This window comes from Ambystoma mexicanum, chromosome 7p, assembly GCF_040938575.1.
Source record: "Ambystoma mexicanum isolate Mex_15411 chromosome 7p, UKY_AmexF1_1, whole genome shotgun sequence".
Taxonomy (NCBI): domain Eukaryota; kingdom Metazoa; phylum Chordata; class Amphibia; order Caudata; family Ambystomatidae; genus Ambystoma; species Ambystoma mexicanum.
In genome coordinates, this window is record NC_090939.1 from 261,502,717 (window position 1) to 261,526,999 (window position 24,283).

Genomic DNA, 24,283 nt, shown 5'->3' on the forward strand with positions numbered 1-24,283 from the left:
GCCACTGTTTCAATGCGTTATTGTATGTGTACATATAATTAGTTGTGTGCACACAGTGTATGTCAATGGAGGTGCTGGGTGCATTTGTGTTTGAGTGAGAGTGTATGCAAGTTGACTTTTGTGCTGAATGAATGATAAATAATGCATTGGCCCTCATTACGAGTTTGGCGGCATGGCTGCTGCCGAAATCGCGTCGGTGTCCGGGTCCTCGGAATGAGGACTTACCGGGCCATTCCGAATTCAGAAAGCCCGGTAATTCCTCCCTCCAAGGACCCTGACACGGTCCTTCCCCATTCCCATTTCAGCCCCCATAGGGCTGAATGGGAATGGGAGAGGGAGAAATAACGGGCCATTACGAGATGGCCCGTTGTTACCTCCCTCTTCCCCTCGCGGGACCCGGTAAGCACGCCTGGTTTTCCAATGCGGCGGTACGGAATGAACGGCGCCGGCACCTTTTCAGCGCCGTTCCCTGAGGCCCATTGTGTTTATGTTGTATTGGAATTAAGTTTGTGAAGGTTGTCATTTGTCACTGGGTGCATGGCAGGCTGGCTGGCTGATGTGTGGGGGCCCAATTGAATTTTAAAGATACCCCACCAGTCTTATTATGAAAGTTATAACAAAGCATCAGCAATGGACTCTTGTGGTGTAGTAGTCTAGTGTTATCCCTCAGGGCTTTAGGTTGTTTGACCGAGGTACAAAATCACGTCTATAATGGGCGTAGTCATTTTCCCTGTGAATACGTCTTTACCGCGATACAAAAAACCAAACCCATGTCCCCCCCAAACCACCAGTACACCCATAAACCCCCCTTACACTCCTTTCCTCCATCCGCCGCCTCACCTGTACCCTGCAGCGTCAAATCCATCCATCTAATGTGGGTCGGATCTGACGCTGCATGTTCCCTTTTTCTTCTTTTTTTGTAGTGTTGGGTCCCCTAACAGCAATGCTGAGGAAGCGGGGGACACCCCGCAACCGCCGAAGCCAAAAATACCAAACATGTGGAGCGGGGGATACCCCCGCAACCGTAGCTCTTCCATGTTCGGTATCTTCGGCTTCGAACTAATGGTGGTGACCGAATTCAGTCAAATCTACCATTCAACCAAATTCTTTCCAACAATTGTCCCGAAAAGATCCCTAAGAGCCACCATCCACCCTCCCCCACCCCACCCCTGTCACCCCCAACATTTTGAGCAAAGTTACTACACTGGCTGGCCATCAAGTGACTATTATTGTGTGAGTTGTTCCAAGTATTTAGTCAGCAGAGGCTAACATTAGGTACGAATCCTGCAGCAGCAGCCTGCCACAGTCCTATGAAACTCTTTGTTACTGTCCATCCGGTGGGGTACCATCAATAATAGTAAAACACCTTCCAGCCCCATTTAACCAGAGATTAAAACAATGCCCAGCGGCACATTGTGATATTAATAACCAGATTACTGAAGGGCCACAAAGTAGGTCTGTACCACTCCGAAATAGGGAAGCAACCAAAATTACACACGAGACCATATGGATAAGTATCGTTCGGAGCAAGAATAAATAAGGCGCTGCAGCAAGGTCCAGCACCAGTTTACCAGCCAGCATTCACATAAGCATGCCAGTTATAACAGATGCCAGGAAGATCCAAGACTGCGATAAGTATATGCCGATCCTTGGCTGAGAAACACTGGAGCAGCACTTCTGCCTTACCATTCACTGCCAGGACACCTGAAGCTGCAGCTCTACTCGGTGCTTGCCTGCAAGCTTCATGCTTAATAACAAAGCTTACGTTTTATGCATAACTACACCCTAGCAAGGCCCCCAGTTGCAAAATGTAGAAATACCTCACAGGTTTAGGGGTTATTGCTTAAGCCTAACAGAGGGTCGTTATTTAGATTACATTGTATATTAGGCCTTCAGCATTCAGCCTCCTTACAAACATGCAGCCTTTGATTATTTCGTAGACTTCTCTTATGCCATTTGCACTAGACTGGCACTACACTCCCAGTGAGAGGTAGGGAACAAGAAAACAAGCAAGAGAGGGACCGAGTGAGAAAAAGAGACAAGGAGGGACATACAGGTGGGAGGGGATAGGGATACAGAGTCTCTGCATGGACAATTCCTTCCCCCTTGGATATTCTCCTTCGTTGAATACGGTGGGGATTGGGGGGTGGTAGGAATTGCCAGGGAGCAAAACTCTGCAGTGCTCTTGTTTATTCTGACTGCACAGAAACTTGCCAGCAGAAAAAGCCTGGTCAGAGGTCGAAACAGAACATTCCTATACCCCAACTCTCTACTGGCGCCCATAATTGGCGAGTCCTGCAGCCAAACCGCACCTCTGTGACAACGTTTATGATTGGAGTAAAAATGCACAACCCTAACTCTCACCCGTTACATAGCAGATTCCACTTTAAGTGCAAACAGACATGATTGGCTTCGCATGGTCACTGAACTGCTGAATCAGTGCTCCATCGACTCTCCCTCTACTTCTGGTGAGCACTTCTGGTGAGCCTTGCGTCGCTTGCATACGTCTGCCACTATGCTCTTGCTTTGATCCCATGCCGTGCCCTTTCCCCCGGTGCAGCCCACTTTAGGAGCAGGCAGTCTGACTATTAAACGTATGAAGTAAGGCATGTATACTTACAGTCCATGTCTCTAAGCATAGCTAGGAGACATGGACTGCCTCTAGGTATGACTGGTTTATTTTTTTACTTTACTTTCTTTATTTTCTTGACGATCAGCATGCTATCCTAAATATATTAGTCTGTGTTCAAATGTTGTTGAAGAGACTACCTTTCCCAAGAGACCATGGAAGGAGGGAATCCCTAGACGGACTGGTTTAAAGTCAGTTGTGATTCAGTGACTAGACTGGGAAAGAAGGGTGCAGTTTGAAGCTGGTTGGGTATCTGAAGCTGCGAGATTAACAGGATTTATGGAAGCATGTTGCATGTGTAACATGTGCACTTTGTGTGGCCTGCATGTATGTGGGTCATGGTTTCTCTGCGATCAAGGGAACGTGCCCATGTTTGTCTGACGGTTTAGTCGGCATACGGCTTGGGGTTGTGTGCTTAGTGCGGTGCGAAAGTGTGTCATTGTCGCCGAGTACAGTCGCCATCACAGGACCGCTGGCCTGTTTATGGGAGGCGGGGACCGGCACTAGGGATTCAGAAGAATCCATGTCGTCTATGGCTTCACTATGTGCACCGTAGTTGCCTCGTTTCTCTTCGGACTCTTTTGCTGCACCTGATGGGACATAAATGGACGCCTCAGCCTGCATGGCATAGTCCGCCCTTCTTTAAATGAGCAGTTGACCATTGTGAATTTTGCTGACATTTATTTGTATATATTTATTTCAGAAAAGCAGAAATTAAATGCTCTTCTGAGATGCCCCATACACTTCTTAACAAAATCTCAATGGCAATGAACAAGCTGGGCAAGAAAGAACATCTACTGGAATCATTTGGCGATATCAACATCCACCTTGACTCAATCATGGCATCCACTCTCTTCCGTGACCTCTGCACCAAACTCGCCCTCTCCTTCCTCCCCTCTGGCCGTACCCACTCGGCTGGGCACACTCTTGATGTCTTCACCCACAATGATCTTTCACTCTCCTCCCCACTGATCACCCCACTCTGCAGGTCAGACCACTCTCTGCTCTCACCTGGGTCCTCTCGGCCCTCTGACTGCAACTCCCCCAGCCCTGCCAACCTCGTTCACAAACATCTGTTCAATGAAACGAGTGTCAGCTGCTGCCTTCGCATCTACCTTCATCCCCCCCTCTCTCCCTACTACAGACTAGTCCCACTACAGACTACTTCTGACTCTGCTCTCAGCAACCCCCATCTTGCCATTACGAATACCCTTGACATTCTTGCTCCAGTCATGAGGATCCACCTGAAACATCCTTCCAAACAGAACACCTGGTACAACTCTGAACTTGCAGCCCTGAAACAAGTGCAGAGCTGCAGAACGGAAGTGGCAGACCTCAGACTCACCCTCTGACAAACCGGCCTGTCACCGGCTCCAAAGGCAAAACAGACTCTCTATCCGTGCCAAGAAAAGGGCCCACAATCAGGCTTGCGTCTATGGTGCATCCATCACAGCTGAACTTTTTAAATCTGCAGACACACTTCACTGGAAAAACTGAGCACCCTTGCGCCTTGCCTCTTATGACATCCCTTGCCTCTTATGACCTCCCATCCCCCCTTTGCCTTTCTCTTCTCGTCACACCTGATGAGCACCAGGGTTGTCTGCTCCATGAAGGTCTCCTCCAAACAGGTCTCCCCCTGCTCCTCCAGAACCATTAAGAACATTGGCACTTGCTGATTTCTGCAACCACTCTTGCTATGGGATCTTTCCCCTTCTCCCTCAAGCACTCCCTTGTTCACCCCCTCCTGAAAGACCAGTCTTGTCCAGCCAATTACGACCCCATATCTATCACCCCCCCTTCCTTGGCAAACTCTTGGAGAAGCTGGTCTTCCACCAACTTACCCAGCACACTGAACTCGTTCATTGCCTCCACGACCATCAATTTGGATTCTGAGCATCCAGGGGGATGTAAACTGTTCTCCTGAACACCTGTGAGGAACTGCTTGCATCTCTTGACTAAAACTCTCCAGCTGTTCTCATGTTACTTGATCTCCCCTCTGCATTTGATACGGTCAACCACTACATCCCCATAAATTGGCTCCACAATACCCTCGGTATCTCGGAGCGGGCACTGGATTGGCTGACCTCCTTCCTCAGTGACCGCTCGTCCCAGGTGATTCTGGGATCTTTCTCCTCCCTGTAAAGACTGGAGGGGGGTATCTGTACTCCTGCCCTCTGTATGGCATAGTAGAAGCACAGAGCACCCCATCCAAGGGTCTCTATTTGGTAGCTTGGACGAGCAACCATGGTTAAAATGTTTAACTACCCCAATGTACCCGAGTTAGAAGAAGTTTCTTCGATGGTTCGTCGACGGATCCCTCGAGAGTTGACTCCCTTTAAAGCAGGAGCCACAGGGCGTCGAGATTCCTTGAAGAAAAGTCAACTCTTGCATCAAGACTGCAGTTTGAACCTTCGCAGTGCTCAACAACGATCGATCGTGGAAGTCCTCTGAAGTTGAGGCATGCTGTCCACCTCGATGCAAAGAGTTCAGTGCCGCAAAGAAGACTTGGTGATGAATGTAGGCCCAGCAGTGGGTGTCGAGATAGCTTCGGCGATCGGGACTCTACCACGGGCTGGACTTCGGTTCTGCACTCCATCAGCGTCTTTGGTGGCTTCGGGTGGTGGGAAACCCACCAGAGAACACCCCTCGGTCGTCGACGACGACCTCAACTTTCTCCAGCAGGACATACCGGTCGACTGTGATGGCAAGGGAACCCTTCGTTCAATATTCTTAGGCAAGGTGGAGCGTTGCGGCTCCGGTCGTCGAGCAGCACGGCATCAAGCTGACCCCGCTTCTGGGCAACATGACTCGATTGGCTTCCAGCAGTTACAGAACTCCTCCGAAACCCAGTCGATGGCAATGGAAATCGATGGCCTTGATGTCCTGGTGCTTCACTTCAAGATTCTCGGCAGACCCCTTCTCCGGTCGACAGCCTTTCAGGACTGGCTTCCAGGGTGCCTCGATGAAGATCAGCTTCTGCACGATGTTACCTCATAGCTCAGGGAGAGGTCTCCTAGCCAGGTCCTCTCTTGGATCATTTCATCCAAGATCGACAGCTTTTAGATGTCGAATGAAAGCAGCAGCAATACTTCTTCCAGCTGGACTTCAAGGATATGCAGCTTCAAGTTTCAACTTCAGCTTCTGAACAAATTGGGAAGTGAGAGGTCCCCAGATGTACACATCTGTCTCTCATTCACTCTGATGAGCCAAGCTCAGTCAGCAAATCAGACAGAAGGGCATTCATGCAGGAAGGCAGCCAAGCTATTCACTTCCACCCAGACACCCATAACAAAGAATGTGGATTGGGGCAAGCACCCAGCCTTTCAGCACACCACATTGCATTCAGGTCAGTTTCAGGCAGGGCCGTCTCATTCATTGTGTCACACACAGAAACCAGACACCCATAACAGAGTGCACACGCTCTATTCACACAGGTCCCACCCCAAGAGTGTACCCACAGCATACAGACACTGGGAAGGCTCCAGCCAGTCTGTCGTTGACTTCCCCCACAATGCCATATATGATTATTCCACCCAACAGCCAGTCAGGGAAAGGGACAGAGTCAGGGCTTCCCAGGACTTTGGGAAAACAAGGTAACAGGCAATAGAAACCAAGAGGCCATCTTGCCTTCTCTCGGGAATCCACCGATTCCTATGGCAGGGCCTGGGTATCCCAAAATGGAGGATACTCAGAGCACCTGTCAAATTCTGCCACCAGCCCATACCCTGCTCTGTGGGCCTCACACAGGTACCCAAAAACATACACTAGGGGTACAGGTTTGTACCCCCACCCATGGGTGACATAAGAGTATCCCAAGGGTCTCTGTTCACCACAACCAAAAAGAGGAAAAGCTGCACTGCAGAAAACAGCAGAGAATACACACGATAAGGGAGTACAGGACAAGGACATGAGGGCACTGTCCCTCCAATGCATTTCCAGCATCACACTCCCTCACCTCTGGCTCCACCTACTGCGTCCCACAAGGCTCCAACCTTTCTCCTTAGCTTTTTAACAACTATCTTGCCCCGCTTGCACACATTTCCTCCTTCTCCCCAGGCTTCCAGTGTTATGAAGATGACAACTCTTCTTCAAACTTCCCTATGATCCTCTTCTCACTTCATCTATCAGTCCTGACTATCTGCCATCCAGTCCTGGTGTACCTTCAATAATCTCTGCCTCAATGCCAGCAAGACTGAGATCCTTCCTATCGGGTCTCCTACTCCCACCATCTCATCACTTTGGCCATCGTCTCTCCCCACTCTCTTTCATCTGAAGCCAGAAACCTTGGAGTCATCCTTGACTTCTCGCTCTCCTTCATCCCTCACATTCAGGACCTTGCCAAGAAGTCCCACTTTCAACTCCACCTCCTCAAAAGGAAGTCTTTCTTTTCTTCCTTCCCACAGAAGCTCAATGTCTCTAGAGCCCTGGTTCTCTCTAGGCTAGACTGCCGGAATAGCCTTTTCCTTAATCTACCCTCTTCCTCTCTACAACCCCTCCAGCTAATCCAGAATAGGGCTGCAAGACTTATCCTGGGCCTCAAGCCCAGGGGCCGCATCTCTCCAGCGCTAAAAACTCTCCCCTGGCTCCCGGTTGCTGCAAGGATCAAATTAAAATCCCTCTGCATCATCCACAAGGCTGTCTGGGACCGGGGACCACACTACCTCCAACTTGATCTCACTAAATACTCTCCCTCCAGATCTTTACGCTCCTCCGGCACCAAATCTCTGCGTGTTAAACCATTCACTAAACAGCAAGCTGGTGGCCAATATTTTTCCTCAGCAGACTCTCTATGGAACAGCCCCCCCATCCCTCTTCATCTTGAGCCGGACCTCCTCAAGTTCCGGAAGCTCCTCAAGACCTTCCTTTTCACCTCCTCCTTCTCCTCTTTCTCCCTCCCCCACCCCCTCTGCTAAACCTCACAGCTTTTGAGATTGGTGACCAGGGCCCTTCTGTGCCCTCCTAGGTCCTGGCTTCCCACACCCAATCGACTACAGTCTCTGCATCAGCCAGCACTTTGCCTCGGCACCCACGGGCCTGTGCCATCACAGGCTTGCACTTACCTATTTATTGGTGGTATACCATTCCACCATGGCACTTCAAGCTGCTCCCTCTCTAACACTTCTCACTGGATACAACCAGCACCTACCTCCCTACGCCCTACTCCCCACTCTCCCCACCCCTTCATTCTCTCTGCACTTGCACGTTCTGAATGCTCACAAGGCCTCTATTTTACAGTGTTATAGCTAATTTTACTCCCATTTTCCATCCCTGTTGCCCTGGGGGCGCTTTGAAACACAATTTACTTGTTGTAGAAGTGCCTTACAAAGGCACAATAAATAGAAAGCATAGATCTATTGTATGCTTTGGACTGGAAGCTAGTTTAAAATACTAACCAGGCATTGTATTCTTTAATTGGGGGCAAAGTATAAAAGTTGGTCCACAAAATCTGATAGTCTAACTTTATATCCCTGTGAGGCAGTGAGTTAGAAATATTACTATGGAGTACACTTTGTCCTTATTATGTATTATAAATAGCCATCGCTGTGCCATCTTGCATGATGAAGCATCTTCGATTAACAAAATATTTTCTTGCCAATTTACATAATATTTTGTGTTAGCTCTTCTCTTACTTCCGAGCCAGGCCATCTGGCTCATCTCGCCCAAAGAATTCTGCCATATGCCCACATCTACAGAAAAAGGCCAGGTGTTGAACAAAACTTGTATTCAATTAATTACAGTGTTCTTACTTGACTTTTCGATACAATAGTTTACCAGAGTGGCTGGCTCTATTGCAAGATGACTAAGAACTACAAATACACAATGTACACCCTTCAGAAATAAAATAAAGTAAGGCAGAGGGAACTTACTGTCGCGGAAAGGATTAAACTCCATATTGCCCCATTCAGAACCATTTCCGACTGCGGACAGATGTTGCACTTGCAGATAATACACAGCATCTTCTGTGAGTTCATTTGTCAGGTCACAGCTCAGGTCGGATGTGTTGGAGCAATGTCTGGGAACATACACCTTTCGATTTCCACTTCAAGTTGAAACAAAAACAAAACGTAAACAAGTGGAGTTTGTGTTCCGCATATTATGGATAAGACACAAAGAGCAGACGATAGCAGTATGCGACAGAAAAACAGAAAATAGGTTTCTAAAGTAGAACTGCAAAATATGTCCACTGAATAAAACTTTAGTTGAGACGCTGTAGGTGATCAGATTTATCGCAGCAAAACCCTTGAAATTCAGCAGTTGTGGGAAGTGATGACTGTTGGGGAGAATTCTCATTTCTTTGCTAATTTCCTCCCACCTTAGAGACCCCCAGCTCTTTTGCTGGACTTAGAACTTTTTAATTTGAAATCCTGAGGGAGTGGGACCTTTTTCCTCATTCCCTCTTGTGTCCCCCCCCCCCCCCCCGACTAGGATTTTATGTTTTCACTGTTTTTGGAGTCTGACAAACTCCAAAGGCATCTGCTTTTTGTATAGTGACACGCAGCACCCTCAGTGCATTGTCACAGAGAAGTCTGGATTTCTCTTAAGGTTTAAATACCTTTTCTTGGGGGAACTGTTCCCAAGAATAGTAAGGTGAAATTGATCTTACTTACCTTTTAACTTTGTAGGGCAGCACATACCATCTTATGTGGAGTACTGGGGGGTTGCCTAGTACCTTATCCTACTTTCTCATGTAACATCTTTTGTTACCCTAACTACTTAAAATGGCTGGTGGCAGTGGCCTACATTTTACTACCAGTTTAACGCAGGTTGAACCTTCAGCTGCAGTACAGCACCCTTGGGTGTCCATTTTGTCAAAATGGCCCCAGTCTTTTTTCTACCATTTTCTGTTTGTGAGGTCTTTCCTGGCTTTTACTATGTAAGTTGAGACAGGTTTGAGCCCTTTGTGCGTTTTGCCTTTGGCAGGCTTCAGCTGTGAAGCCCGCCCCTGGCTTCAATGTGTCTGGAAGGACATTAAGTGAGGGAGGGTCCCAAAACTCCCGTCCTTTGTCTCTAGGTGTGCCTGAACGAAACCAGTCTCAGTCACACTACTAACTTGTGTAGTACAGACCTATACCAAAAGGTAGGTTACCTAATACCAAGCAGTTAAGTCTTGTGTAGTCTCACACAGTGTGACTGCACAAATTCTTACCAAACAATGACAATTGAACCACGCGCCCACCCATAGATGTCCCCATGATGTCATTTTGTGAGCCACTGTGAATCCATTCAGTGGGGAGGGGCGTTGTATTAAGACAGTCATCACTCCCCACAACTCCTGTATTTCAAGGGTTTTGTTGCGATAAATCAACCCCCACCCCTCAACACCATTTATTGAAATTCAAAGGATTTGGTAAGCTATGTTTTCTTTGGCCACAGCGGTCCCATGTTCAACAAGGACTTAAAAATGGTCCGGCCACTTGCTTACCGGCAGAGGCCCATACCCCACCCCCTCCTTAGTACTTGTCCAGATCCCATCAGCCATGGCCAACAGCCTCAGGCTCCACTAGCCTTTGTCCAATGCCATTGTTAACTGCCAATGTAGTAGAGCTCACCTCTCCAAGTCTAAAGGACTATGGCTAAACCCCAATTGTCCACAGGCTATTGGTTATTTTAATGTTTTGCATTCCTGAGATAAAAGGAAGCTATTCATTATTGGCATAACATTATCACACCCTTTCTTCCTACAGAAATTATTCCTGGCAATCATTTCCACGATAAAACAGTGCGACTGCTGTGGTAAGGTAACATCCGCCCATTACCAGGGTAACGGAAAAATGCTAGAAAATGATAGTCTTCCCTGTGCTCACTAGAATTCACATGGTTGCCCCCCTGCTCTTTTCTAGGTCCCCCCCCCACTTCCCTTACAGGTGTATTCAACCCCCCGCCCGACCCTCTGTCATAATCCACTTTCACTCTCTAGTTCATCACACCCATTTTTCTGATCATGCCTCGACAGTGTTACTGCAGTAATCTCATGAGATTCCCGTGGGATTCCACCAATAATCTGAAAACGTTCATTCCTTAGTTTCCAACCATATAGGTAAAACAGCAAAATCAGCCACTTTCACTCTCCAAAATCAGGGAAATACGCAAAGAGGACTCCTGTGCCCACCCACCTACACAATTCCACCGATATGCTGAAATTAGTGGTATCATCACAGCAGTGGCACATGAAGGAAACCAACAAATGTTACTGCATGGTCTGAAGAGGAACTTGAAGGCAAAAAAGTAACCGTTTAATTCACACGTGTATAAGAGTTCTGGTCTGTTTTAGAGTCAAAATATTAATTGTATAGCCATTACACTCATTTGGAATTAACTTTATAGTCCATAAATACATTTCTTTTTACTGCCAGCTTTGGAAAATACACCCAAAATATTATCTGGAGCCTGGTTCTAGCCCAACTGACTATTATGTGTCAGCCTATATCTGCATCAACATAGTACCAAGAGACTCACCAGAAAATTATAAACCCCATGATTCTGCAGCAACTTTCAAATCTTTAACTGTAGCACTAGAAGGTCTTGCCGATGGAGAGGCTAAGATTGTACCAGATGTGCCGAGGACCTGCCTAGCTCCTGCGCAACATTTGCATCATTCATGGACCACCTCAAGGATACACTGTTCCTTGGCCACAGACGCATGGCCGATTAATCACAAGGAGCTCCGATCTACTTTTTTCTCTAGTTGGATGTGCCCCCGCCATCCCACCGGCCTTGCCTTAGAATTAACATGGCCCGAGTAGAGTTTACATTTTCTTAGATGGCGGGCATTCCGGCGCTGTCTGGAGGGGCAGATGAAGTGGATGCATATTGGCACAGAGATGGAAATCTTTTCGTGGCAGATCAAAAAATAGAGTCAGGCAGTGAATCTTTACCTGAGAAAAGGTGACTAGAAGGGGGTGGTGCTATATTTTTCATCTCACCTCCACTTATTTTCCATTGCAATAAGTGACGGTGAAGTGCCCATAATTTGCACCAGGGAGATTAATCTGCTTTGGTAAGTTCTACAGGGGGCAGTGCATGGGGTGGGAGACTCGTTGAACTCAATTGTTAACACTAATGTCAGATATTAGTTACCATAAATAGTAAGCAAGTGTACATTCCAGATACAGATCTATAGAGGCACTCCATCCTGCAGCTGGTAGGAAAGTCATTGGCTACCACTTCAACAACATGGAGGATGCGGACGCCAGGAGTTGGTATTGCCCGTTCTGTAAATGAAATCTGCAAGTGTGATAGGTAGATGGGCCATTAGGCACAAAAGACAGAAGTGCAGTGCAGACGCCAGATTTACATCAATCTGAGAAAGCACACTTATTGGCCGGAGTGGCTGTTGTAAAGATTCTGATTTTAGAAAGTTGTACAAGAAAAGTGACTGCTTCTTGGCTTTTCTGCTAGGAAAAGCAAGCTTGCATGTTGTGTGACCAATGGCAAAGCCACATTTCTCCTTCACACCCTGGGTTCTGGCTTTACCATATCTCCAAAATGTTTTTATAGTCCCCTTCATTTGGACTCTAGCTTAATGATTGCAATAAGTAAAAAATTCCCAAACATCTATTAAATTGCCACTAAGCTTTGATACTGCATGTTATCACTGGTAGATATGGCCAAATTGTAACTGCAAAGGCCATGAAGGGCATACATTGCCATAAAACAGGTTTTTCTCAGCGGCGTGGAGCCATACGATGCGGACAGAAGCAAGAGCTCCGAGACCGGCCGGCTAATATCCTCTTGAAATTCTAATTAAATAGCACAGTTTTGAGGACATTAACTGAATGCTAACCTTGGGAACGATCAAAAACAGTATAAGAAAAGCATAGAGGGACAGAGAAACTGCCAAGCTATAAGAAGATATTTCAAGTATTTTTGTTATTGATTTAGGGGTTGAGCGCAATTGTTCTGGATAACTTTTTAGTTTGTAGTCCGCGTGACTCAGGGCTAGGGCCACACCAGTTTAGAACAGTGCTGCTAGAAGCCCCTGGTGTCTATGACCATAGTAATAATTAGAAATTGAAGTATTAGCTCAAAACCTGGAATAGTCCTTAATTTTCGTCCTTAGTGAATTAAAGGGTGACAGTCATGGAACAGAGCGTCATCAACATGGAGGATGTGTTAACGTTGCTGCAAAATCAAGTAGAAGGCCTAACAGGGGTTACGAGAGACCTACAAGAAAGAGCAGAAGACGCTCTCGCAGATGCAATATTCGGATGATAGGGTTACCAAAAATAGTGGAGGGCAACTGCGTGGAACGATTTGTGGAGAAATTGTTGCTCGACTCTTCGTTTGAAAGGCTTATCGAAAATGTTCACAGTAGAAAGAGCTCACATGGTACCAGGGAGACCGCCACCACCGGGAGAACCTCCAACGGCAATTGGGGCCAAACTGTTGGCTTCGTTTGAGTCACCGAGTGACAGAACTAACATCAAGAGAGGGGCTGGAATGGTGCGAACACGTCAGAGTAGAAGGAGGAGAGCTGGATTGGACACGATCATCATCAACCTATCAAAAAATTATTACAGTACTCTTTGTCTGAGGCGGGAGCGGGAAGTTCATGGGAGTAGCAGCATTATCCTCAGAGCAAGAACGAGGGTGCACCTAGAGCCGTGGTCGCAAACCCCAGACCATTAACTTGTCCATTAGCCCTTAGTGGGGGGCTGACCCTGGGAGGGCGAATGGTAACCAGGGGTCATTGATAATTCATGCAGATGACGAGCACCAAAGTATTGTTGCGAGAGAAGGGGAACGGTTTATGTTAGTTAAATGAGAACAGGGGGTGGGGGGGGGGATTACAGGAGGGAGGTAGTACGGTAAGGAAAAGCAGAGGGGGATGTTGAGAATTACGTTAAGGTTACACTATGTATGGTTGCGGGGATGGGGCGGAGGATCACACAGGGATGACAGGGAGTACTCCTCACCCGTTCATGGCACATTCTAGGCTGGACTATATTGTTATGGGCAGTGAACACTCACAGGTTTGCAAACACAGAATATTTGGAGCGGATCTTGTCAGATCACGCCCCGCTGGTCACCAGGTTTGGTTGGGGCACCAAAATGCCTGCGGTACCATTATAGAGACTGAGTGGAAGCTTTAGAGGATGTAGCATTTTGGGACAAAATAAAAAAAGAGGACATTATCAGTTTCTTTGAGGTTAACGAGGGATCGGTGGCGGAGGAAGGCAGCATATGGGAGGCCTTTAAGGTGACAATGTGGGGGTTGTGCATATCAGAGATGGTAGGGGTGCATAAGACATTGAATGTGTCCCTAATGCAGGTCGAACTAGAAATTAAACAATTGGAGGATAGTTTGTTGAAGGGACATGAGATGGGAAGTGATCATGCAGAGTCACTTCACCGGCAGCAAGAGCTTCAGGAAGCACTGCTTAAATTCAAGTATAGTCAACACAGTACGAATACATGGAGAGGGGGACAAAGCATATCGCCTATTGACATGGCTGATACAAAAGGAATCTCAGAGGGTGGCAAAAATAACAGATGCATGACTCAGAGGGGAACCAGGTTACCTCACAAAGTGATATTAACAGTGTGATTTAAGCATATTATAGGAACCTTTACACATGCAAGGACACATACACAGAGGGGGAAGTGGGCGTCTTATTAGATGTAGTGAAATTACCATGATGAACAAAATGCAGAATTCAACATGCTGCTGGAGCAAGAGGAGATGAGAAGGGCATCATGATTCAGACAACGAAACAAATCCTCAGGTACAGGTGTGTTGCCGGTAGAATTCTACCACACGATACACCGACCTGCTGATTCCTCAATTGAAGCGGGTGTATGTGGCAGCATTAGATAAGGGAATTCTCCCAGAGACGGTGAGGGAGGCACCGATCATGGTTTTACTCAAACCCTGGAAAGAACCAGAGTTATTGTGAGTCATACAAACCGATAGCCTTAATAAATGTAGATGTCAAAATCCTGGGGAATATCATTGCAACAAGATTATCTAAAGTGGTTCCAGGTCTAATACACCCAGACCAATGTGGGCTTGTAGGGGGCAGGAATACCTCAATGACGCTTGCATTTTGTATATAGTGCAAGACGTAAAGGAAGAACTGGCGCTTGTAGCTTTAGATGCAACCAAGGCCTTCGGTGGCTTTTCAAGGTTCTGGAGGCATTTGGTTTGGGATCAAGTATTATGCGATAGATTTGACTGTTGTACAAAGATCCCAGGGCAAGAGTGAAGACAGGGGGGTGTGTCTTATCACGCTGGACACTGGAGAGGGGCATGAAGCAGGGGTGTCCAGTATCCCCAATATCATTTGCTATGGGATTAGAACCCCTAGTGCGATACTTCAGGAAATATATAACGGAAACGGGGGTCAGAATTCATGAAATTCACCACAATATTTCACTATACACAGGTGATGCCCTGTTATACGTGTGCAACCCATTGGAGAATATAGCAATAATAATTTCCAATGGTAGCATTCAGGGGAAGGCGAAGGGAAACACTTCCAGACTGGGAGATTAAATGAGATTTTGAATCCTTCCTTTACTTAGGGGTGCCGATATTCCATGACAGAGGAGACCTTTGTCTAACACGGGAAGAGCACTGACAGGCATAGGAGGCTTCGTGGACCTTTGGAAAATGCTACCATTGTCCTTTATGGGAAGGATAGCTCTGTGCAAAATGGTGATACTAGTGAGGTTGCTATACTATTTTGTGAATATCCCATACATGATAAATAAGATATTCTTCAAAATGTTAGACACAAAGAAGGGGAATTGTGGGGTACGGGAAGACGCAGAGTGGACTTGGACACACTTTGCAGGCCTACCAAGGAGGAGGGCTATCTCGCCTCAACTTCAAATCATATTTTATGGTGGCCCATTGCAAACGGGGGCACAATGAGGAGATTCCCCAGTGGGACACCCGAAGCAACTACTGGGCAAATTCCCTAGAAATAGAGCTGGGGTTGAATTGTTATAGGATCAGATAGATACCATTGAAGCAGGAAATAAGTCCCATGAGAGCTGTGGGGCAAACTCCAACAAATGCTTTATATCACAGAAATGTATAGTCTGGAACTTCCATTAGGGTGTGATGCTCATCTCCGGAAGACACTAGACCTCAGCAAACTTCACAATAAGGGCTGCTCGAAGATAGGCAACCTCTTCTCAGATGGAAAATTACTGACTTTCAAAAAACAGAGGCATAAACATGATATGCAGAAGGGCTCCTTCCTTGCATATGCACAGATAGTGAAATGGTTAGCTGGTATACAGGAAAGCATCCCAAAAAAAAACGGAAATGAACCCACTTTTACAAACAGTATTCACGCTCTATGATGAAGGGAAGGGCGTTATCTCAAATATATACAGGCATTCAGGAACAGAAGCAGGGAATAGAGTTGGAAGTTAGGACCAAATGGGGAAAGTGATGTAGGATTGTGATATTGGAAAAGAAATGTACCCGCATATGGGGACAGGTTAATAAAGTTTCGAGGAACGCAAGGTTCTGGCTGATCAATTTTATTATTTACACGGAGTATAAATGACCCTATAGTGGTTACACAGCACTAACCAACAGGTATCTCATTGTTGCCCAAGGTGTGGGGGAACCTCTGCAGGGTTCTGGCACATGGTATGGGATTGTCCATTGATCACCACTTACTGGGATGAGATACTAGCTCAAATGAATTCTCTGCTGCTTGGGTCGTACGAGCGGAAACCTGAGGTATGCCTTTGAGGATTGTTACCGGGAAGGAAGAGGGACAAGAAACGCAGAAGGATAGCACAATTTGTTAATTCTAGCGAAAAGAATAGCTATCTTGTAGAAATACCCTAGGGGCCCGTCATTACAGTCCTGGGTAAGAGATGTCCAGTGTTGGGGTATGGCGGAGGCAGAAATCTTAAGGGAACAGAGGGAACAGAGGGAACCAGATGAGGAGGGTAGAGGGGGGGATGGACTGGGGGCAAATGTTGAATGAGCAGACGACCTCGCCAGACTTAAAGCCACCATGAAGCGAGGGGATTAGAGATCAAGATAAAGGGTGAGCATGAGGAGGGAAAGATTGGGGCAGGGAGGAACTCTACAAGCAGGATGAGGAGATTGCTGAATCACAACTGAAATATGGGAAAATCAACAGGGGCAATTTAAATTAGTGTAAATGTATTAGTAATGCTGTGGCGAAACCAACTGTTGTAATTTGAAGCAAAAATAAATAAAACAAAAAAAAAAAAAAAGGTTTTTCTCCAGGCTTTCAAGACCATGGCTGAGCAAGTGCTGCCACAAAGTCCTGAGTCAAAGCAGTACATATTTAGGTGTAGCAGGAGAGCTTGCTCTCTCGCAGATCTAATCAATACTAATTCTGGACTCTGCTACCAATATCATACTAATTAAGCACAAAGTGCTTCTGATTGACCCTCTGCATTTGGGTTTTTTCCTGACTGGAATGTAAAGATTATATAGTGTGTGCACCCACCTTTAAGTGCAAACAGTCCCTCAGTGAGGAAGCAAGTTCGCTAGTGGAGTTTAATTGCATTTCTCTACTCCTGATAAAGTGTTGGAGGGTGATCCTGGAAGTGCAGCCGCATCTGCAAGCAGAGCAGGCATTGTGGTGCACAGGGAGGCAACAAAGGTTAATGATGGTGTCTTGTGGGTGGGCGGGATGCTCCAAATGTCAATTATGGACAGATCCTTCACATACCCTGTGTTCTCTGCTAGGCTACAGAGATCTGAAACACCTCTTCCTGGGGGGGGAAAAAAGGAGCGTCAGATTTATTTTGGACATGCGCCGCATTCATGAGTTGCAGCTTGACTCCCGAACCAAAAAAAATGCTCAGTCAGCTAAGAGGTCACCAAAGACAATTGTGTTCAGCTTGCAGGACACAGGTCAGAGGTTATCCCTCTAGCCTTCCAAAGCCAATACAGGAACAATAAATCGCTTAATAGCAACTAATATTAGTGCATTAGTAGCAGGAAAAATAAGGTTATTATTCTGGCATGTATTGTGCACAGACCTAGCTTCGAGAAGCAGCGGTCCTAGTTGTAACACTTTACAATCATAGTGGGGGCAGAACATAGCAAGGGAACAAGAGAAACAAAGGAGTGGGGTGCTAATGGGAGGGGAAAGTTGGCCAATGTGTCAGCAAGAGCTCTACAAGCAACGGGGTGAGGAATTAGTGGGGATCATATCACCCCTATACTCAGGCGGGGAGTGGCGGGTATGAGGACCTAGGTGTTAGGGAGGAGCCATTCCTTGAAGAAGAGGGTATTGAGCTCCTTTCTGAACTGTAGAGGAAAGGGGGGGGTGAGTCAATGTTTATGGGGAGGAGGCTTAAGTGCTATATAAACATGCAATATTATTCTCATTATCCCTAGACACTGCGAACAAGTGACCAACGTCTTGGGATATGTCGTTGATAAAACATATCTGGAGTTGCATGCTTTCTGGACCAACCCTAGGGTTTCTCTTGTTTTCAGGTTGAGGCAGCTCAGTTTGTGCTGGACTGCTCCATTTAGTGAAAGGGACAATAATGAATTGCATGCGATTGGTCTCCTTTTCTAATGGCATAGATCAGCTTATTTGCTTTAAAAAATGGTTGAAATGCTGCAAAGCAATTATAGCAGGTTTGAGGGGGCATGGTCTACTACATTCTCAATAGCAAAGTGGTTAAATATCATGGAGCAAAGCTGCCATGGGAATTTTCACTGCCTAGGATCAATTAAAAGCACTCCATTTTGTGACATCTCTAATGGGTCGGGTAGCAGTCATTGAATGCTGAATGACCTGCAGCGCATAGAAGTTAAGGTCAACCATTTCAGTACCAGCACGACAGCTTACTGCAAGGATCCCTGTTTAACAAACAAGTCACAGAAGTCGGGTCCTGCCACATGCTCAACTCAATTTAACCCCCAAATGTTGTGTTCTTTGGCAAATCAGTCTCAGATTTCCCCAAATAATGGCATGCAGTTCAAATCAGTATCGCTTGTCCCTTCTCTACAAACATTGGAAAAGCCCTTAAAACAGGCAAGATGAACAGAACATCCCGTCCCCCCATAGTACCTGCAGCATTACCTTGGGATGAAACACAAACCTCTTTACGCACGGCAGATTATCATTTCAGGAATGGATTTCATGTAGTCCTCCTCTATCCAGTGCAGTCAGATTAACTTGCAATGATCATCAAAGATTACTTTCCAATTCTGAAAACAGACCACATTCAGTATCTGATCTCCCCCAGACCCTCTGGTGCCACAAAGTTTAGGAATATCTAGGGTGGGGGGTGGACGTGACTAGCAGCAATGTGCTGAGGTTGCAAGTCCTGGGAGCTCCTACCTGATACGCTAAAATTGATTAGACCTACTGCCTTAAAAGCAACAGAGCAGCAGCAAATGCATCGTTACATCGTCTCCAGTGTGTCAGAGGCGTCCCTTAAGCCGTGCAAAAGTTAGGAGAGTTTGGAGTACCCTAAAATAGAGAGGATCCATCAGCGTAGTCACGAATGCAGAAAAAGAAAATGGCGGCCACGGATTGAACACCGAGCCGAGACATCACAGCCGAGGGAGGGGATGCATGCCGAACTGGCCAAGTGGCAGAGCGGCCTCGGGTGAACCCCAGCGCCTGAGCCACTACAGCTACTGGTCCAGGGCTGCTGTTGTGAAGCTGCCGGGCATGAAAACTGTGAGACATGGGCCCGGCAGCGGTTAAGCAGACGTGTTTGGATGCAACAGTGACTAGCCGAGAGGTGCTGAGGAAGCGGTAGCCCTCGGAAGAAGGGGAGAAAATCCTAAGCGAAGGAGAAGCAGAGACAGCTGATCTGTCACTCGGAGAGCCGGAGAAGGACCCGAATGGTAACCATGGTACAGTGAGGGCACACAGGAGGGAGCCGGTGATGTAGGCTTGGGGTGCAGCGTAACGTGGCAACAAGCGAATATAGGCCCCACCAGTGGGGGACTCATGTGATGCAGCCTGAGAGCACAGTGAAGGAGTAGGAGGCACAGGGCTGTAGCACTGCCTGCCCCAACTGCACCCTGCACGGTGGAACCTGGGCAGAAGATCACGGATGTGAAGAACCCCAAACTGTGAAAAGGACCGCTTGGGACGACAGGTTGGTCGGCAGGCCGGTGAACCCAGCGTGGAGCCACGGACCAACCCATCGTCCCACCAATAGGCTTGGACCGTTTGTCCTGCATGACGGCCCCCTGCAAGAAAACTCACTTGTAGGTATGTATGCAGAAGGCACATAGAACCGAAGTCTCTCTTCTGTGACGAGAGGCCAGTGTTGTTGGGGCTGGCGTCCATCCGGCATTGAGAGCTGCCTTCTGAATCCGAAATGACGTCACCCGGCGCTTGCTGGAAGAGATACGAGGGTGCATAGATTGCGGCAAGAACTGAGCCTCAAGCAGAACAACCCTGGAGGTAGCGGTCGTGGCAGGGTGGGGGTCAGAGTGACTGTACTGGCATGATCAGCAGAGACTACAAGGGCTAATTCTGCGGGACACACCCTCTGAAGCCTGGAAACTAGGGGATGGCCTGAGACCTCAGGAAAGGTGCCGCAGTGGTGGAGCACCTGCAAACCCTGAAGATGCCTACCATACCAGATACAGACGCCTGCAGGAAGTAGCAGGGCGCCTCAGGCCGATGACAGTGCAACTTTAGGATTTCATGTATAACGAATGGGCCCACACTGGATACACCTCACAGTATAAAGCAGTATTCCAATAATCAGACTGCAGGAGACACCCAGATAGGCCCGAATCCGGAATATCGCCAGCCAACACCTCAGGGAAGAACTTGAGAGCATAACAGTGGACTGTCACTGGGCCGTGAGTGATTCACACTGAACACAAGCTAGACAGACAATGGAAGAACAAGACTAGACAAACCAAGATGGAGGCCTTTGCGCGCAAAGGCAAGATAGGCAGTGAAGCTCTGAGGAAAGGCAGTTCCACCTGGACGGATGCCAAGGCAGAAGAAAACCAGTTCCTAAATCCATTTCAAAGCTACAATCTACCTGGAGAGGGGAATAGAAGAATTAAGAATCAATGTGGGATTACAGCGACAGAAGTCCGGGCATTGGTGGAGAGGGTACAAGCAATCGATATGCAGGGCAACGAAAATAAGCAGAATATTGGGGGTACCTTATCGGAAGTGCAGGCGTTAAAATTGAAGGTAGCAGGGCTGAAGACGCAGAAGGGAGAGCATGGCGAAAACATTTGGATACTGGGCCTTCCCGAGGGGACGGAGGGCAGAGACCCCCACTACCTATGTAGAGAACATGCTGCTGCAGGAGGTGGGAGCGGGCTCCCTGTCACAGGGATTTACAGTGGAAAGCGCCCACTTGTCTTTGGCTAGAAGGCCCCGAACCAGGTTCGCCTCCGAGACCTCCGATTGTGAAACTCCTGAATTACAGAGAGGCGATCCTGGCATTTTTCCAGACCAGGTGGAACTATTGAAAGGGGGTCCGCTAAAAATCACACTATACCCAGACTATACACTGAAAGTGCAGAAACAGACCTGCTTTTGGACCCACAAAGGAGAGATTACGTCAGGTGAATTTGAAAGGTATACAGTGATGTCAACGAAATGAAAAACACAAATAACTTTAAAGAATATTAAATAATGAAAAAATATCGAATTTGTTAGAAGTATACATGGGGGTGGGGTAAGGGAAAAAAATGGTGGGGGGTTGGGGTGGTGTAATACAGCTAGGGAAAGCGGGGCCTTGTATATTCTCCTTACTTCTAATTAGTTAAAAATATTTTCGTTATTATTTCATTCGTTATCACATACAACCATTTGAAATATATGCTCATATACCCCTTGAGACTCAAGTTATTGCACAATGGCACCTCTCACTTCTCTGACAGCACGGCAAAGGCGCAGGCATGGATGGACAGAATAGGAGTGGCTCCCCTCTGGAAGAGGTTCCGTAAGTAGCAGCGTACCAACAAATATACCGGAAACAGGCGGTGGGGCGACGTTCAACTATCAATTAAAAAAGGTGGGCTTGGACCCAAGGGATGCTGCTAACTTAAGACCCATCACCTGAAATTGATCAATAAAGTTGCCACTATGCAACTACAATCCTACATCACAGCAAATGGAATCTTGCACAATGAGCAGTCCGGCTTTAGAAGCTTTCATGGCATGGAAACGACTTTACTGGATTTGCAGACTCATATGTTGTCTATGCTGGAGAAGAGTAGATTGGGGTTGATGGTTTTATTAGACCTATCGGCAGCTTTCGATCAGCTTGATCATAAAATCTTGTTGGAAAGGCTTGCCTCTTTTGGAGGACTTTCAGAGGAAGCGGTCCTATGGTTAAAATTATTTTTGGTGGACCGGCGATCAAGGGTCTATTGGGGTGAAAACTCAACCAAAGGAGGAAATTGCCACATGCGGAGTCCCACCGGGGGCATGTTTGTCCCCCCTACTCTATATACATATATCATCCCTCTGTGTATAAAACTAGAAAAACTGGGGCTTTTCTTTTCTAACTACGGAAATGACTTTTAGCTGTCGCTTGAGATCAGTGGAAATTATGAAGAGAACCAGAGAAAGCTGAACTCTAAGAAACTATAAAGAGTTGGATGTCAAACAACTGGTTATGCTTAAATGCAGCCAAGACTGAGCTCATGATATGCGGATCACAACACGCCAGAGATAACCTGAATCAGGACTTTGATAACTTTGTGATCGATGGTAGTCAGATAAGAGCCAATTCTAAAGTGAAAAATGTTGGCACTTACACGGAGGCCAGCCTTAATGGAGGTGCCCATTTAAAGGCGACAGTAAAAAAACTCCAATCATCACCTCAAAATGCTAAGACAGGTTGCCCTGCTAGTTTCAAAAGAAAAATCGGGCAAAACTAGCGACGGCAGCGATACTGGCACGCTTGGACTACTTTAATGCTCTATAGGGCAGAGCGAATAGAGGCGATATTCAGAAGCTACAAAAAGTACAAAATGCTGCAGTACGTATGGTGCACCGGATGAGTCGAAATGAGCCCACCTCTGCAGCTCGGAGGGAGATGCATTGGTTGCCTGTCACGGCCAGGATTCTTTTCAAACTTTTGACAGTATGTCACAAATGTGCCTTTGGTTCTGCACCCAAGTACCTCTAGGAAAGGGTGAACATTTACCGACCAAATAGGGATCTTAGAATTTCAAAGGCCTGTCGCCTACAAGATGACTATACGAAGAGCACGAGGAAACGGTCGCGCTTTACCAGCCCTGACAGCTCGTGCTTGGAACGAGTTGCCGGAGACCCTTCGAAAGGAGAACCACCTGACCTTTAAAAAACTTTTGAAAACCAGACTGTTTAAATAATTTGCTTCAGACCGAGTTGGCTTGCAGTCGCTGGTAGGAATAGAGCCTGGATGCCTGCAGGCTTTTGGCACTTTACAAATACTCTAACATAACATAACAATTGGCAGGTGGACACAATGGCACACCTCACTGGTATGGCCGATACTGAACCAGTGAACTTCAAGACTGCCGGGCGAGCAGCCAACCAGCGAGAGCCGTACTCCTCGCTGAGGATGTAGGTTCTATTTCCTTTCGGAGGTGCCTGGCTAAAGGCACCTTGCTGCACCTGAGACTGGTAGGGTGGATGGCAAAGTGCTGGTTGAGCGTGAGAAACAGCTGCGCCTGAACAGCCTAGGAGCTGTTCGGTATCGTTTTACCCCTCTTCCGTTTTTTCTTTTTGAAGGGGACATTTAGAGCTGGTAGGTTGTTATGTGTAAGGTTGAATAGAATGCTCATCTGTCCTGTAACCCGCCTTTCATTCATATACAGAAGGATACAGCCGAGTGAGGGCCAGCTTAGAGATGGGGGAAGAAGACGTAGGCGGTCCAGGATTCTGGTGGAGGTGGGTGCTGGATCCCCACATGTACTGTCAGTGCAGAGGGAGTGGTGGAAAGTGAGAGGGCGAGTGAGACGTCCAGAGGAAGCAGCGCTTTGAGACTGATGGGTGAGATTAAGGGGTCTCCTGGAACTTAAGGGTGCTTAATAGCTACGTGAAGCGCAAGAGGATACACACATACCTGATCAGGTGGCCCTTCTACAGGAGATGCATTTCACAGAGCTATACAGGCCATAATTGTGCATGGATCTCCATACTCAGAGTATGCTCAGGGAACCCTGGTGTGGGTAGCCCCCTCAGTGCCATTTAGACCACTATAATGCATTTCTGACGATGAGGGCATGTTGACCATAGTGTATGGGTACCTAGGGCAGAGAAATATTTGCATAATTAACACATATGCACCCAAACATGACTCCTCAGGTTACTTCAGGTCATTGGGCTCCCAAACTAGCCCCATACAGGAGGATCCTTTTGGTTGTGGAGAGGAGACTTTAATTGTACCCTGAACCCAGTGTTCGATATGTCGGATAGCAGAAACCAGAGACAGACACCACCGGCAAAGGCACTAGGAACATTACTGCGGGAGCTGGGACTGACATATGGAGGCAGCTGCAAGGGGACAGGAGAGACTATTCTTATTACTTGAATCCACATGGTGTGCACACCATATAACCACATAATGACATGGCAGAGCACTGCTTCCCGCCCCCATTCTCGACATGGAAGCTAAGAGCGGAAGCCTTGTTTGATGAACAGTTTAGGATTTATATGGGGGACAGGATAAAGGAGTTCTTTGATCATAACGCAGGGAGCA

General features: G+C 47.1%; 1 protein-coding gene across 3 annotated transcripts in view; it reads right to left on the minus strand.

Moving 5' to 3' along the window:
- Positions 1-24,283, minus strand: part of IFNAR2 (interferon alpha and beta receptor subunit 2) — a 495,451-nt gene that overhangs the window by 307,318 nt on the left and 163,850 nt on the right. For all 3 annotated transcript variants that reach the window (XM_069636321.1, XM_069636320.1, XM_069636323.1), the window contains exon 4: positions 8,497-8,669. In XM_069636321.1, the coding sequence (XP_069492422.1) occupies positions 8,497-8,669 (173 nt within the window). The remainder of the gene's footprint in view (positions 1-8,496; positions 8,670-24,283) is intronic.